This window comes from Osmerus mordax, chromosome 13, assembly GCF_038355195.1.
Source record: "Osmerus mordax isolate fOsmMor3 chromosome 13, fOsmMor3.pri, whole genome shotgun sequence".
NCBI classification, from domain to species: Eukaryota; Metazoa; Chordata; class Actinopteri; order Osmeriformes; family Osmeridae; genus Osmerus; species Osmerus mordax.
In genome coordinates, this window is record NC_090062.1 from 8,603,041 (window position 1) to 8,621,234 (window position 18,194).

The following is an 18,194-nucleotide window of genomic DNA, read 5'->3' on the forward strand; positions in this document are numbered from 1 at the left end:
ACAAACAACATTTTTAGGGATGTTAGCTAGCTGGGCTCTGCTTTAAGGCATTTAGAGGTAACTTGAATGTATATAATAATTTTACTAATTTGTATACTGGATCTAATACACCCTGAACTGATTTAACGTGCTGTCAAGAATGTCCAAATATGACAGAGGATGGAAAAGTCAAGGCAATGAGTGACAATTAAATGATTGTTGCTGAGTTAAAATTGCTAAGTCAAATTGAGGAAAAAAAACAACATAAAAACAAAAAATATTGAAATTCAGCAGAAAAACTGAGAAGGCATTAAAAGATGCAAACATAATAACAATAATAATACTTGTGCATGCACCCCTAACAAATACTTTCAATAATCAAGAGGGCACACCTTAATCTCTTTGTTCCTTTCTCACTATTTTCAGGAATTTTATGTTTATGGAATATAGTGAACCAGAAGAGTTGTCTCATGGGTAATGAGCAGATAAGGCCTGCATGTTTGGGCGCCAGGTGACCGGGATGGTTATAAGAGGAAGGTGTTGACAAGTCCACTTTCTCACCGTGGCCTGCTGCTTCTCCGCTCTCTCAGTTGCCTCCTCCAACTGCTTCTGCAAGGCTGCCTGAAGGGACTTCATCTCCTCCCTGCAATGGAGAGGAGGTGAGAAATAGTCTTTTAGCACATACCGCACTGCTTCACTTAGACTCCTGCAGTGCCAAGGTACCAAGGCACCACACGAAGAACTTGACATTCAGGCCAATGTGCCGAATTCAGTTTTTTCAGGTAACAGAATATTTTTCCTCATGCTCACCAATTCCTATAACAGCTATTTAACAAACTCTGTCCTTGTCTGGCAATAGGGGCTGTCTATGCTCTTAACTCAGAAGTTCCATTCTACCATAAAGGCTTGAGGGATGGAGAGCTGCAGAGGAGGCTGACCTTCTGGCAGGTTCCCTTATCTCTGCAGAAGAACACTGAAGCTCTGGCCTTTATAAGGTGTTTATTCCTAGTCACTTAGACAACCAACTCTAGGGAGTGTCTTGGTGATTTCCTACAGTACACAAGTGAAACTTGTGAATGTCTCAGCTATGTACTTATCAGAAGGATTATAAAAGGAAAGAGGACGTAGCTAACCTCAATTTTGAGTATCATAGAAAAGGCTCTGAGTAATGATGTATTCATTCAACAGTTGCTTTCATCCAAAGCAAAATATAGGTGTATATTTGAACTGTTAACCTCTTGATTTGCACTCAAATGCTTTACCACCGAGATATATCTGTAAACTGTACTTTCAGATTCATTTCAAAACTTAAATGTAATATATTTAAAATGTAATCTATAGAGCAAAACATGGAAAGAGTGAAGAAGTTTAAATATGTTCCCAATATCTGCACTAGTGCCTAAATTTAAAAGTGTTCCCAACAGCCAATTAACCTTTTGTAGTGTATTTAATTAAAACTAGCGTGGTAAAAAATCTGTGTAAAGACTTCAGATGCATCTGCATGTCTCAAACAGATGGTACAGTATCTTACAAAATACGCTACATTATAAACATTCCTAATAGCCAAAGGCTCCTTATGCTCAATTGAGAGTGCTTTATAAATGCAAGCATTTGAAACTGTAATGTACAATATATGTAATCCTAAAATAACAGGTGGCTTGTTGAAAGGGCAACCTTGGTAAACCAAATCATTTGCGACAGAGTGCTTAACAAAACAACAAGGCTTAAATCCCATAACATACTAAGCTATAAGATTACAGCAAGAAGAAATTATTCCTTTTCGCTGGGCAAACTCTGAGTTAGAAATGTAACAGCATGTGACATAGTCATGGTCTATCAATTGTGCAGTCAGGGAGCAATATCTTGGAGTCAATATAGCAACACTTTCTGTAGGGAAATTTTGTGAATTTGGTAAAGCATTTCTATGCACTACAGTGATGCGCTGCATTATTTCACATGCTAGTGGTCGTGTCTGTTTCCATCAGCTCAGCCAACCAAACATTTTATTTCCTTACCACTGTGGTTGGCATAGCATTTGCTTGTGATTTTACCAGAAGACTTGCAACAGGGCAGTAAAGAAAGCCAGGATGTCATGTGAACTAGATTTGGAACACATTTCAGGGCCACATTTCAACCTTTTTACTAGGAGAACTGTATCCCCTAACTGAACATTTTAGGGGAACAGGCAGAAAATGTGCACACCTTAAATCGACCCGCAACACAATCTTTTCACATCTCCCAAATTTTTTATGTATTACTGATAAATGCTTTGGTAATTAAAAAACTACAATGTAGTTGTTTTATTTTAGTTCACCCACCCTTTGAAGGGAGTTTTCTTCAAAGTATAATTTAGCTGCAGTAATAATAATAATAGCTGGTTTGATTTTCTATTGTCCATAGGTTACTTTTGCCACTAGCTGCTAATTCATGTGCAAGTTCTTTAGTCAATGTGTTCATTAAGCATGGAAGAGAAAGCGAGGGGAATTCAGAAGTTTTGATTTACCTCTGCTTGTGGCTGAGCTCCAGGATTCTCTGGACATCCTTCTTGGCCACCGAGTCATCATTTTTCAGTGACTAGAAGAAAATATAAATTTTTATTCTTGGAATAGGAACTGGTTACCACTCAGTCTCACTCTGTTCTGCAGGATACTGTGCAAGGAATACAACATTGTTAAAAGAAAAGTATACAGTATATCATATGTCACAATCAACAGTAAATGACAGGGGTTCATTCCAAGTGCTTAGTGTTGGGACATGTTTTATAATACAAAGAGTCTGTCTATTGACTTTATTTTGAAAATTTGTAAGTTCACATTCTTATAAATTATTTTGTAATTCAAATTGTAATTCAAAAACGCTTTGGGAAATCATTTTCAGATACATACTTTAGTTAGATGATCAATTCAAGTGGCATTCAAAGGATGCTCTGTATTCATAATTCATAATAATTGTTCAACTAATGTTTGCTTTCCATACATACACTAATTGGAGTTCCATAATTGCTTTCTTACCAGAACATAGACAAGATTAAAAAATCAAGATAGAGTTTGAGCATTTAACAAATCCATTGAATAAAGTCTACATCACAAAAAAGTGTGATGGAATTATAGGTTAATCAGTGTTCGATACCAAGGAGTTTGCACACTCCCATCATAAATCAACACATCCAGAAGAAGTCTACACATTTATTTTATTACTTTTGGCTTAACATTTTCATTTCTTTGAAAATACCCATAAGGCAAAGATGATATGATCCTCACATCTCAGCCTTTGAAACTGTTGCAATATGTGTGGCCAGTATGTGATGTTGATACTCTGGGCAAGTCTTTGCAATATTTCATACCAAGTGTGAGGGTATTACAGTGATATTGAAAATGGACCCCAAATTGTTGTCAAGTCCCATTGGGAGGTTGATAATAGCTCTAACTCCTACCCTATTAATCTCTGAACAAGTTTACCCAGGAGCCATAGCCAACAATCAAAGCTCCATCAGGCAATATTTTGAGGGGGCTCAACTAAACCTCAGGTACTGCTCATTAAAGAAATAAACACCACAGACAGTAAATCTCCAAAAGGTTAATCTGTTCCACATGCATAATTTATCACATCAAATAAAATCTCAGTAAACATTTTTGTTAACCCCCTACCCCTTCCCCCATTTTGTTTTCAAGTATGTCATCCCAGTCCACAAGTCCCTTGCCATGCCCAGTGCATTGGCGCTGTGCCTTGGGGGACACATAACATCCAAGTGGTCAGTGAGCAAACATCCAAGCCTGTCCTGAGGATAATAGTACCCAGACTATATACCACAGATGACTGTGCCAGCCAGACCACCTGCAGGGGCTTTTCCACTGAAAGCAGTCATCAAGTAAATGCAATGCACGCACAACAACTCCAAATGCATACAGTACAACTCCAACTAGTCATGGTGTGGAATTGGGGAGTCATCATTCTGAATGATACTATAGATCCAGCATGAGAGCAACCATAGTGTAAGAATGGTGGGGATCTATGCCACCCAGACTAGCCCAAGGGGTCCTGCCACTGAAATTGGGTGGAGTGTGTAATTCCATTCTTTGTTGTCTTGGGGGACATACCAAGGCAGATATGGGTTCACTAGTGCATTCTGGGAGACTGGGAGGACATACTGCTTTTGAAGGCAGAAACTACTGAACAGAGTTCTGTTTTATGTTTCAGAAAACCATTTCTATATAATCTCTTTCTATTACTTAATTTGTCAAGAACTGAAATGAGATTGACCTTAACCCTGACCAGGCAGATGGAATATTTGGACTTTCTGCAAGGTCGAAGATTAGCTAGAGCAGTGCATTTCAAAAAGTCCAGAGCTATCTAATTCTCATTAATACAGATAGTCCCCAGCTTGAATCTATTCTTAATCCTTATAGACAATCCTAATCTCTATTGCTATTCACTTTCTGCTACCTGATGAAGTGCATTTTTTCACAAGAAAGTATAGCATAATCCACATTTTCTACCCTCATAGCAAATGTGCTCTAACAAAAAGCCTTATAGTCACATCAAAAGAAAGGATCCTCTTATTGCAGAACATTTGCTCATCCACATTTGATAAATGAGGCCTTTAGTACTGTATGTAGTGGATCATTATACAACGAGGCAGCAGACTGAATCATAGGATACGTTTAATGTCCAAGCCATTTTTGGAGACATAACACAGAGCAGCAAAAATTACCTCAGGGTTACATTTTACATTTACATTACATTTACATTTATTCATTTAGCAGACGCTTTTATCCAAAGCGACTTCCAAGAGAGAGCTTTACAAAGTGCATAGGTCACTGATAATAACAACAAGATAGCCACAAAAACATTGCGAGTAGCCAAAACATGAAGCACACATTGTGAACAACCAAAGTAAGTGCCAAAGGTTCCAATGTCCCTGCATTGAAAGCCAACTACTACTAACATCTTCACAATCTGGCAGAGAGAAACAGTAGGGCTCTAACCTGAAGGTTGCCTTTTATACTGTCCAGCTCCTTTGAAGTTTTAGAGAGTTGACGCAGGATGCCGGTCCTTTCAGTGAAGACCTCTTTTAGCTTCTGTTCCAGCCCCTCATAGCTTTGTCTATCATGCAAGAGAGAGAAAGAAAAGGGGTGAGATTTCACGTTTTAATGTGAAATGGTACCACTACCTGAAGAAAAAAACTATTTGTTAGTATACTGAGGTGTTAAATCTGAATCAAAGCCTTTGAGCTCAAATAGTAAAGCAAGAGGGTCAAAAACCTTTGAAAACACATTTGACTTCGTAGGATTTTCTATGCGTTTGACCATGAGATAACTCTCAGCATTTCTATCAGGCAAACATATACAAGCAGTTTCCCAATCACTGGAAAAAGACAGAGCACTCTACAGGGCCCAGTTGTCAAATGCACTTTCATTCATTATAAATCTAGCCTGTATTGAATTGTCATTGAGAAACCATTTTTCTCATTTAGTTGTGACCTTGCCGGGAGACAAAAATAACTTTTTGCACATTTGCATGTAAATGTGGTCATTATAAAGAAATAAGTATCCCAGTTGACTGTGTTACGTACACTATGTATTAATTTTACAGAGATTTTAGAAAGCATACTTCTCTAAAAGGAGAGACACAAGTGTAAGAGAATTTAGTTCGGGGACCAAGTGTTTTGAGGGAGGCGGATTGAGAGAAAGCAGAGGCAAGTGGCAGATTGAGAGCTGAAGACGAAACTGACAGCATTGGCCTTTTGGGGCTAGATCAGCCAGCCATATATGCTCCTTCTTCATCTCTTCGCTACAATATGAAAAAAAGATTTAGCAGCTAGCCCACCTCTTCTTTTTGTAACGTGCTAATGTCAGATTTTAAAAATCTATTTTATCAAATGTGACACCCCTTGTTTATAAACACAAGAAGGAAAATAAATCTTTAGGGGGCTTCTTCAAACTAAACCGATCTGTCTGTGCTTGTCCTTCGAACTGCTTGTCAATATTACTTCTAAAATGCAAATCTTTATAGATTGTTTTACTGTATGGAACCCCCACCGAGAAAACAAACACTCAATTGTAAAGCATGGTAGGCAAAAGCTAGCAATGATTTCACATTTCAGACAAGTCATTTGCTGAATTTGACACTCAATTGAAATTCTCACATTACAATCAACATTCTGCTCTAGAAATGCCGCAATGAGATCCAAGAACCAAAACTCAGTCAGAACTAGTCACCAGAATGGATGAAAAACAACAACCCTTCTGCACTGTAGGGAAGCCTGTTAGAGTGAAAATATATTTTGCTTCAGAAAGTAAACATTGCTTTATTGATCAAACAAATTCAACAATTGGATTTGCTCTACAGGTTTTTCCCAACACAAGGAACCCTAATTGGTTTCTCAAAAACCGATTAAATACATTTAAAAACACTTGAATAGTAAGTTATGCCAGCATGTTTCCAAGTCCTTCAATTAATTAAACATAAAAAACATGATTAAAAAAAATATTTGTTTGAGACATTTCTTGTAACAATTGGTACATCTACAATAGGCATTTAGAAGAGACACATTTGTTTCCAGCCTTGTGTAAGAAAACATAATTCTGCCATTCAAGTTTTCATCTGTGGACCATCTTTAATCTGGGCCCAGAAAAACCTCCATGTTACAGATCCCATCAGCAGATCAAGCACAATGAGACATAAATCACCAATACAAAATCAGCACCTGGGAAATAAATAAATAACATGCTGTATTGCATCCAGCGCATGGCTTGCTGCCGTATGGCATTGGGGGAAATTTATTGCTGTCTCATGCAACAGAGAGAGGGACAAAATCACTCCCTGTCTGCCATCTTATTCATTACCCAATGGAATAGGCCCATCCATGGCTGTGAAATGAATAAGATTATAATTTGAGGCCCACTGACACAGAAACAGCTACATCACAAAAAACTGAGGATATAAAGACAGAAAAAATCTAAAATTTATTTTTTGCACATGGTCCGAAATAAATAGGTTGTTACTGCCAAAAAAGACACTAGTTATGTAATTACACTGTGACCTCCTCTGAGTCCAGTGTTCTGGCAACGTTTCCCTACATAGACTCGCTTTGGATGACAGAAAAGTGTTCTAATGATATACTGCTTGTCTAACAAACAAGCCTGCTGTATTATCTGATCACAAGCCTATGTCCATAAAGCTCTGTTGCCAGCAATCACATAATGCAATCTTTAAATACATCTTGAAAGGCCATATGAGTCAAGACAGTTGGAAAATAAGTGATTTGGAAGAATCAAGTCAAACAAAAAACTGTGGAACAATGGCAAGCTTAGCTTTTTTCCAATTTTGTGGAGGCCTCATTTATTGTTTAGTGAGGATGAAATGATGTAAACCTCATATGGACAAACATTTCTCTAGCCTTGGAGTCACAGGAAGTTTCTGAGTTATATGAGCTTTACCTTGCAATGTAATAGAGAAGTGCTGAGCTGTGGGCTTGGAAAAGGGGAAATGTGCTGAGACCCACAGTCAACAGAGAAGCAACAGCTCAATACAGGAAGGCAAGGCCATGGCATTTTCACTCAGAGGACTCTGGGAAATAGACTGATCCTCACTTGACAGGGCTGGTCTGTAAATGCTTTGATCGGTGCACAGTTATCAGACTGTATTGACCCATGGTGTTTTTAATCATGACTAATAGCTGAGATCATTCCACAATTGTCCCTCTCAGTGGTGTGTAAGACTGGTCAGAGTAGATGCTGTAAAAGACACATTCGTCCTCAACAGAAGAGTAATGTGAAGAGATATACTTTAAAGGTTCCATCATGAACAGAGATGATGCACAGGTAAGAAAAAATACAATTAACAGCATTGTAAATTTCTTTTAACCCTAATCCAGAGTGAAATATGCTGTAGCAGCATTCAAGCAGATGGTATGTGCACAGGTGTGTGCACAGGTGCAAACAGCAGGTGTGTGCACCACACCCATTATCAAGGGGAAACTAAACTAGGAAAGAGGGATATATTTCATGGGACACCAGCTACAAAAACCAAAAGTTATTTTTAAGTGGCAAAGGAGCTTATTTGCTGTCATGCTGATTATGAGCTGACAGCGGTTTATGTGGTACTTCCAATTTCAGGCTGGATTAATTATGTCATTAAGGGGGTGCAAATAAATAGTTTTAATAAGAAGGACTGCCCAAGGCTTGTCAGGATATTAATATATTCTTCTAGCAGAGCATGACCACCACCCAACACCTGCAACAAAATCAATCAGTCATGTTTACTGACTCTTGTCTTGTATAAACATCGCAGACAGCGAGGAATATTAATTGCATAGCTGTCGGGGATATCTGACACTAAATCTTCTTTAATTGTTTAGCAGAGGGACATGGTAAAACAATAGGTTTAGAAGAAGCCAATTTTGCATTGACAACAATAAAACAAGATTACCAAGTCTGATTACCAAGTGCAACATGTCTTGAAAGCAATGAAGTACTCAGTGATTTAACTTTGATGACTAGTTTAACTTTTCTTTAACATTACTAATGATGTAAATTGTCACAAAGTTGTTCAGAAAATCAAATTTCCTTGCAATGTATTTTATCTGATTGATGCTTTCTTTTTTCCATAGATTTCATTTCAATTAAGTATTGGTTGCAATTTTTTTTTTGTCAAATCCTCTCTAGAAAACATACACTTTTAAGTCCTTAAACTTTATTACTGCCAATATGTTGTATAGTATAATGTACAGAATCTGTTACAAAAGTTGCCTAAACAAAAGCTGTAGTAATGCAGTTTGGATTATCTGTAATAATCACCTAAATGCAATCAAGTAAGTGTTGACTTAAGCAATTAAATTAACATTGACAGGGAAGTAATGTTAATTGGAAAGCCATCATAACTGTGAAGCTGTCCCTGCAGATATTATAACATGACGCCTACTGGATGCAGTAAAACTATTTTAAGTCAGTCTCTTCAAAATAAGGACAAAACTAGCTACCCTGGGTAACCTTCTCCCACTGGGTCTGGTATCTTTCCTTGACTGAACTCTGTGGGCAGGTAAGCTGCATTTCAAGATTCTGCTGACCAAATATCACACTTTGGGCCAAACATGGCCTCTGCTTATCCATGAAATAGGGCAAACATATTCAAAGATACAGTACAAAGAACAGGGTTCATTTTTATCTGTCAAAATGACACAGCAACTGACCTCAATATGAGTTCTGCAAACTGAGCGTGAAAAACAGGGAGCACGGTATTATCAGTGGTGCACTGGAATCTTCCCTCATATGCTCCCGTTTCCACACAGCAAAGGCTAATTTGTTCATCACTTAAATTGCGTAATTTTCAACTGAGTTCGAATTTCAAGGCATTGAAATAGAAATACTTACCATAATGAATGAATAATTCAATACTTACTTGCAGGCAGTTTTCACGCATAAGTAGATGCCAATTACTTTCCTCAGCGTTTAACACTCTGTCATATTGTTATTTTATTTTTTAATATCGAGTATTTTCTGAGCATCAATTTACATAGCCTACCATATATCTTCAACTACTGTAAGTCTAATTCAAGAGCTGAAAGTGGGGACAGGGGGAATTCCATGTGAACATTGTGACTTTTCTTATAATCTTATTTAAACATCTCTATTTGCTTTGCTTTCCCTGCACTGTCATGTTATGTAAAAATAAACCATATACCTGTTTAATACTTTTTCTGGAGTTAAAGGGACACAAAATCGGTCTCCTCTGTCATTCACATTTCAAATCAGACAGCAGCTATGTGACATAAAGTTCTCTTGGAGGCATTCATGATTTATTGAATAAAATTGGGACCCAGGCTGTCTAGACTGCCTGCGTTAAACTTGATATGGATGGAATCCCTTTTTCAGGTTAATTTAATATCCTGTCTGTGTTTGTCCTCACAATATCAATTTGGCTCCTTATTAAATATGGTCGGAATACACAGAGACAAGGCGATACTAGATTTTATCTTGACTGATCTACACTTCAGTCGTGACTCATTCCTTTTCCTGTAGCAGCAGCTCTCATATCTGACAAAGAAGGCTTTAGAAAGAGATCCCTGTATTCTCCCAAGGTTGTCAGCTCCAATTATATTGTTGATTTCACTGTATCTAATGCAATTCCACAATCGTGGAGAGTTTCAGAGATGGGCTGTGTTCTTAACAGTAGTGATTGTTGTGCTGTGCAATCAAGCCGGATAGCGTATGGACATTTTTCTTTAAAAGGCACACATGCCAGACATCAATAGCTACCTCCTTTGCTGTGACAGATAAAGCAATCCCTGCTGTGTGCGAAAAACCACCACCATAATTTAGTTCTGAGAGATTTTATGACAACCACAAACCCAGTTTGGTTGCTGTAGCTACTGAATTTGAATACTGGCAGAAGCGTTCAGTGTAAACATCACAGTTTTTAAGAAACAGATTCTAAGCAGTACTTGTGCACTTTTTTCAGTATGGCTTGGACATAGCACAGTCACCAGTTGTATACCTTACATTTGAATGGATGTTTTCAAAGTATGTGTTAGGGGCAGGTTTCCCTCTTCTCCAGGTGAGACTATATTTGGTCCACCATTCATAAACTTGAAGAAAAAAATGACCTAAAGTAACAATAGGCTACTCTAAAACTAGCAAATCTAGGTGTCCATTATATTAAATCCTTTTAACTGTAATTATCATTTTAACTTTTTAAGAATGTTGTACAGTACACATATAGTAGGTCTCACTACAGTAGGTTGAAATATATTTTGAGAGTAATTTATCTTATAGATCCTGTAAAGTTGAATTGAAAATGAGTTTTAAGTTCATCACACCACAGAAGAATGTGTAGTTTACTATCCATCCAAATTCGAATGAGAAAAAAAACACAGACAAGTATGTTAAATTAGGCTTTGAAATTGTGAGAAAATCAGTAGTCTTCTCTGCTTGAGACTGGGGGGGCGTGTCGCCTGAAGGAGCTGAATTTAGCAACAACAGCAACATTAGCTAAATCAATTGCAGATATCAGAACAGCCATACCTGCAGCCTCTGAGTGTTTTATGTGTTAATTACTTTGTCTTTGCATTGTACCAGCTGAGTAACAGAATGCAATAGTCTGTGATCTGACGTAGATCGGTCACTGTGACGTAGATCAGTCGGGTTTTTGCCCCGCCTATACAAAACCTGAGCTAAAAACGTAAGAGAAACTGTTCAACGGTCTAACTCCACATTTCAGTGTGACAAAGTTTTCGTGCTTTGCACATTCTTTCAGGAACTCATTTCACACGTATATAGGGAATCGGGCTAGTAATCAGAAGGTTGCTAGTTAGATTCCGGCCGTGCCAAATGACATTGTGTCCTTGGGCAAGGCACTTCACCCTACTTGCCTCGGGGGAATGTCCCTGTACTTACTGTAAGTCGCTCTGGATAAAAGCGTCTGCTAAATGACAAAAATAATAATATATATATATATATATATAATGTACTGAGAAGCAAATCATGGAATTTGCTTTACAGGATCTTTAAAGCCTTTGAGGCCTGTTCTGTACCGGGTCTTTATAGTGGCTGAACCCAATATTTAAATTCACATGATTTATATAATCCTTTGACATCTTTAAATTTAAGGAATTGTCTGTCTAGACTGTGAGGATATAGATAATGTTTTAGTACGTTCAAAGTAGGAGCCAGATATACTTAATTCCTTGACGCCATTTTATTAAAACATTTAAGACCAGAATACAAAAACACTATAGTATTACATTGAGTTGGGCAAGTCAGACTATGCCCATAATAAGTTAATGTACCTTCTTAGTCTTCATGCTCATGCTACACATTAAAAATCTCTTCTGCACTTATGACTACCATACAATGTGCACCTACATTTAGTCATTTAGCAGACGCTCTTATCCAGAGTGACTTACAGTAAGTACAGGGACATTCCCCATAGGCAAGTAGGGTGAAGTTCTTGCCTAAGGACACAACATAATTTTGTACGGCCAGGAATCAAACCGGCAACCTTCTGATTAAAAGCCTGATTCCTTAACCGCTCAGCCATCTGTACCTGCATATACATAAGCTTATGAACACTACATTTTGACCTTGATAAAAGGTAGCTTAACATACATTTACATATGTTTGTCTAAAGCTTGCATTATAAACTTATTTTAATCAAGAATGTTTTTCCAATGAATTGCTTTGTGCATTAGATCACATGAACAATGGGAACCTATATTACGATACCCATTAAATGGTAACAGCCAGCGAGCCAATCTATAATGTGATTTAATATGCCAGGTTTAAGGCACGGAGGAATATGCTTCTGTGTAAAACATTGGATTCATAAGACTAAGGATAAAAGAGAGATGTAATGAATACCAGCTCCTTGGTCCCTCCTCCTCCTTGAATTTCACAAAAGTATGTAAATAACAAAATGCAGCTTAATCGCCTTAGCGATGTACACTACAGTGCAGTGCAATGAGCCATGGTGTTTGGGAGTGGCAGAGAAGAGGAAAATCTCTTAATGTGATTTTAGTTCCAGACTATGACTCAAGGATACAGTTGTGTTTTTTTATTTCTTCCTCTTGAAATCCGACAAGTGTTCAGAAACAATTGATCCAAATGGGCTACTATGGAGCTGCATTGAGGTGCCCATAGACGCTCTGATGTTCTCCCACCTGACTCATAACGAAGGAGTTGGGATTGGGCATTAGGGACACAGATGCACCTGATTCACATCAAAGACAATCAGTGAAGCCTCTGTCCCACTTCCAAGAGTCACTCAGGGAGAGCGTGTCGAGGCGGAGGGGGGGGGACTCAGGGATTTGGGGGGTAGGGAGTGAGGAGGAGAATTTAAAATTGGATGACGGTTGTGACTTGATTACTGGTTAACTACCTGAGTGGTGCACCACTCCGATTTGGATGAGGAATCCTCTGGCAGGTAGGAAGATCAATTTGGAGCAGGCAAGAACCGATTTAGTTCTATTGTTTTGGTACAGGTAAGGCCAGGCTGCCAGTCAGATCCCTGTGTTGACTCGGACAGCAGCATCAGAGTTCGTTTTCCGTCTGTTATTTGCAATAGTGATTTGCCACTTCACCAACTCCTCAATAAAAACCCCAATCAGGCTTTTCACAAGATTTGTAGTTTTAAAGGATTTTTAAGCACGACACTGCCACAAGGTTAAAAGTCTCTCAAACTATTTTTGGCAGCATATCAGATTGACATGATGAAATGCAAAGCAAAGTTAAGCATACAATATGAATCTTATTTGCAAACATTTTTGCAGCTTGACTAAAAGGAAGGCTGAGATGAATAGGATGATTGACAATCAGCAATGAGATCTGTCAGATTTAAATTTGACAGGTCTGTACAAAAGTATAAACTATCTGGGAGAAATCGGCTAGGATGCACCACCATACATTACTATCATGAAGAATGTTCTTACCGTTTCTATTTTTCTCAATACCGGCCTGTAGTTTTCAAACTGTTCAAAAGGATCCTTGGCTATAGGGTTCCTGGGTTAGATGGCTGAGCGGTTAGGGAGTCGGGCTAATAATCAAAAGGTTGTTGGTTCGATTCCTGGCCATGCAAAATGATGTTGTGTCCTTGGGCAAGGCACTTCACCCTACTTTCCTTGGGGAGAATGTCCCTGTACTTACTGTAAGTCGCTCTGGATAAGAGCGTCTGCTAAATGATTAAATGTAAATGTTCTACAATGCATTGAATAAAAAGTCAATGACTCATCACAAATTTTGTTTATCTTTTATGTACTGTATAAGGACATAATCCAGGCACTAGACCTATCTCTGCAGTTTTGTTTTTGTTGTAGATGACATACTGTAGAGGAAATCCAACATGCATCAGAGGCTTTCAATTGAACCTATATCACTGAATCTCTAATGTGACACAGATTTTCTAAAGAATGAAGTCCAGACATTTTTGCAAAAAAGCCCTCTTGGATAAATGAGCTAAAAATATGAAGAAATTTCAAATGAGAATATCACATTTGTTTCTCACGGGTGTTTAACAGCTGTTGTGCCTGATTTTAGAAAACATGCACTTATACACAAACACACACACATAAACACTAGCAACACACAATGATGCTCCCCCATTCTCTAACATAATTAGGCTTCCCAAGTAACTTGCAAATCTCTTGTCACTGTGAAACAAACCTCCTGTACTGTATAAACAAGTCATAAAAATCAGGCCTGAGGCATGTTTTCATTAAACAGCAGCCTGTAAACATGGCTAAATTGAGTCAGCGTATAGAGACGTGGTTGAATAAAGCACTTAGCCTAACCTTCACCCAAAGCCAAAGTTACAAGGTAATAGAAATGCAATGAGGCTCTAGTTGACTTACAGTGAAGCCAATTCCTTAAATAATCACAGTGTTTATGAACAGTGATAAGCCAAGCATGAAGTTGCAAAAGCTTTGTCTCTGAAAAGCCTTTATATATCTGTAATCTTCCTTAGTCTTTCATTATCACAATAAAAAGACCCACCCAACTGGGAAGTTTACATTAGGGGAAATGTTTGCATTTGAGTGACTCACATTGTGCAGCTTTTTTCCCTGTCTGTATGGAAAGCAATTTCCCTTGATAGTAGGCTCTATGATACACCACACACATTTTAATTATGTTGGATAGATTACCAATAAAGAGAAGGGAGTCTTTTTTCCATTTCAAATCACATCAAAACCTTCCAAATCAATCTGATTTCATTACACATGGGTACCTGCATCGGCAACTTGCCTGGGACATGACGAAGGACAGCAATCTGACAGACGCATTCAAGTCAAAAGAATGACCTTCTCGGTTTAGCTGTGGTGCAGTCAGGGTATAATGTTGCCATGGGTCACCTCAAGGCTGCCCCATCCCCCAAAGCGATTTTCAGAGGACCAGATCCACTTGTGCCCCGTCAAGTGTGCATGAAAATGGGCTAATGCTATGTTACTTTTAGTCAACCTGATCTAACCTACTTTTTGAGGAAATCCATTGGATTTTCACATAGGATGCAATACTTTTGGGTCATGTTAGACATTGATGTTGAATCAATTCATATTCCTATCAGTTATTATTAACACCTCAAGCATTAGATGAAAACTATTCACTCAGGTTAGGCTAGTTTATTGTGTTTATTTATGTAAACACATTTTAAGACTAAAAATAAATGTTCAACCCAGCCACAAGTACCTACCATTCCTTATGAGTATGAGTATAAAAAGCCCAGAAACTTATTTCACAAAACAAACATTAAAGTCCTCAACTCAGGGGTCCTCAACTCCAGGTACATTAGATCTACTGGAGACATGCTGATTATGCAAGTTCTTGTTACAGACCAGCAGCAACATACCTTAATCAGGGAAGTTTGTGAATTTGATGACATGTTTTTAAAGTTGTCAACTTATAGGTATAATGAGCTTACACTCTTAGTTTGTGTCTTGAGAAGTTGTGTGGTCTTGGCATGAACATGTTGACTTTTTAAGCTACAGTTTTCTGGGATGAACACAACCTCAAGTTGGTTCACTTCAAATAATGTCAAAATATGTGTTTTTGAGATCCATCCCCAAAGAAGTGTTGCTAATTATGTCTGGAAATACAGGGTATATTGAGTATTTTAAATTATATTTCCCCTTGGTTAATGCTGCATAGTTTACACTATTAGAGAATATCTGACTAAGTGCCTTCTCCTTACAGTGCTCAGTATAATATCCAGAGAACAGATTTCAGGCTTGATTTCCAATCCCATTTGAATGAAATGTTTTCTCACTCTCTCAAGTGCATGATGATCCAACGTTTTTTGGTGCAGTTTGTAAAAGCACACTCTTCATTGTGTTTGTTGTTGGAGTTAGGTTCCTACGGTTTATTGTGCAGTCTATGTACATTGTTCTTTCCAGGTTGGCTTTGCATCAGTCATTTTGATCACATCCCAAGTAATTGATGTGCATACAACTACACAAAAGGCAAGTTGTGAATAAAAGTCATGTAATCCCCTGCAAAAATAACAAACTGTTAACAGACAGAAGCAACTAATTCACAAATGCATTTTGTTCAGTTTGTGCCCTCTGGCATTTGCTCAAGTCTTGCTATCATGGTCAGAAAGACAATATTTATCACCAGTTTACAAACTTTGTGATATCATAATGAAACATCTCACATTTTTCCGCCCCCCCCCCTCCCCCCTTTACTCATCATCTTGTTTGTCACTGTGTACCTGCCATATACATAGTTCTCTTAAATGGCATGTCTGATGAATAAACCACCACTTGATTGTGATTGAAAGGCCCATTACCTTATTTAATATACTCTCCATTTGTGTAGTACAATTTGAGAGTTTGAACCTATATTTATATCATTCCTGAAGGAGCTTTCTGTTCTTATTCCTCCCTCCAAAGTTTACATTCAATGAGTTCACATCATATCCGTGTGATGAAGCTTGACAGGTTTAAGGCAAAGAACAAAGTTTCCACTACTGCCATCGTAAAGCAGTTCAACAATAATGTGATCACAGCACACTCCAAGGAGGATCTCCAGTATATCATGTACACCTTCACAAAGGCATACAAGCTCCTGGGTCTAACCTTCAATATAAAAAGACACAAAGGACTTCCAGTCATTGTTGGATGAGGCTCCTACTCAGCTCACAGTTTAGTAAGCTCACAATAACCCCATTGAAATTGTGAATCTCCTTTACCTGTTCAAAGCATAGCAATGTATGTTCATATATTTAAAGACACTTTGCACATGCAGAATCATTGGTTAAAATAATGAATTTATCATGAAATACCATAGGATCATTCACTTAGATCATCAACACACAAGATACCCATAGTTTCGCCATGTAGTTGTTTGTACAATCATTAAATACTGTACTACAAAAAGTGTGATACATGTTTCTTAAGACACTACATCACCATAAATTGACTAAGAGAGAATACTACAGACAGTGGAGTCTTTGAGAAAAATCTGAAATGTCTTGATGAAATAAAATCAAATTACAACATTTCTTTGTTTTTTTGTATCAAAGCAAACATAATTAGCGACAAAAGAAAACTATGCTACAGTACGTAAAACATGTACTGCAGTGTTCCTCATCTGGCTCAAAAAACAAACAAACAAAGCAAAACAAAGGATTGATTACTGTCCTACATTTCCATCAACCCTGTCTTGTGGATTTGGCCACAAGTTTTCATCCACATTGCAATGGATGTTTTCATTTGACAAACATCTCCGGGCATGGCGAATCCAGGCCTGACACTGGTCTGCCATGATGTAATTGCATGCCTCATCCATGGCCTGGAGAAGGGTAACTTGTTCATGAGGGTGCCTATTGTACACATTCTACCTCCATGTTGAGAAGAATCCTCAGTAGGGTTGAGGAAGGGAGAGTATGGGGGCAAGTACAAGGCTATGAATTGTGGATGGGCCTGAAACCATGCTTGCACCAATTGAGCATGGTGTCAATGGATCTCGTTATACTGAAACTTTCATGTTCTAAAACTTGGAATATTGTTTGTTTGTTTCTATAAAACTATGCATTAAGAGTAATGCAACAGATACTTATCATTTTGAGCAGTAGTATCAATTGACAGTTAGATCATTGTAATGTAAGGAAATGACAGACATTTCTGATGTTATGTGTGAATTTCATTAATGGTGATACTGGTGATACTGGTGATGTTAAGTTGTGTCATTTTGAACAGATGATTATAGTTCAATGAACAAATGATCTAATCTAAGGTGTACGTGTATTGTATCCAAGCAATTGAAAGTGTTAGCATTTTGATCATCAGTTGTGAGTTTTGTGTCTAGAGTTTTGAAACTGTAACGTTTGAATACGATTGAGAAAGCGCCATGAGTGATATCATTCAGACATTAGTAGTTATATCTTAGTGTACTCAAAGATATAACTACTCACTTAAACTGGGATTAATGCTTCTAGTCCTTTTGTGTTCATTGTGTGTAATGCAAAGGTGCAGTGCACTTTCATTACCTTTTATTGAATGCTGATCAAGCAACACTTTGATCACTTAGGAACTATTTCAAATGGAGAGCTCTTAAAAACTGTCATATGTTGAACCTTCTGGCCACAAATAATGAAATATTTCTTGCCACTCTAGTTATCAGGGATTTTTGAATGGAGCATATCAATGCACTGAATCCTGAAAGCAGGAGACTTCTTATCCAAACTCTTACATCTGAGCAGCCTCTGCTATGAGATTCAACCATTAACAA

At 37.9% G+C, this 18,194-nt stretch overlaps 1 protein-coding gene across 1 annotated transcript in view; it reads right to left on the reverse strand.

Moving 5' to 3' along the window:
* Positions 1–18,194, reverse strand: part of luzp2 (leucine zipper protein 2) — a 68,787-nt gene that overhangs the window by 23,361 nt on the left and 27,232 nt on the right. The window contains exons 2-4 of the mRNA XM_067249530.1: positions 4,965–5,082; positions 2,483–2,553; positions 541–622 (exon numbers count right to left, since the gene is read on the reverse strand). Of these exons, the coding sequence (XP_067105631.1) occupies positions 541–622; positions 2,483–2,553; positions 4,965–5,082 (271 nt within the window). The remainder of the gene's footprint in view (positions 1–540; positions 623–2,482; positions 2,554–4,964; positions 5,083–18,194) is intronic.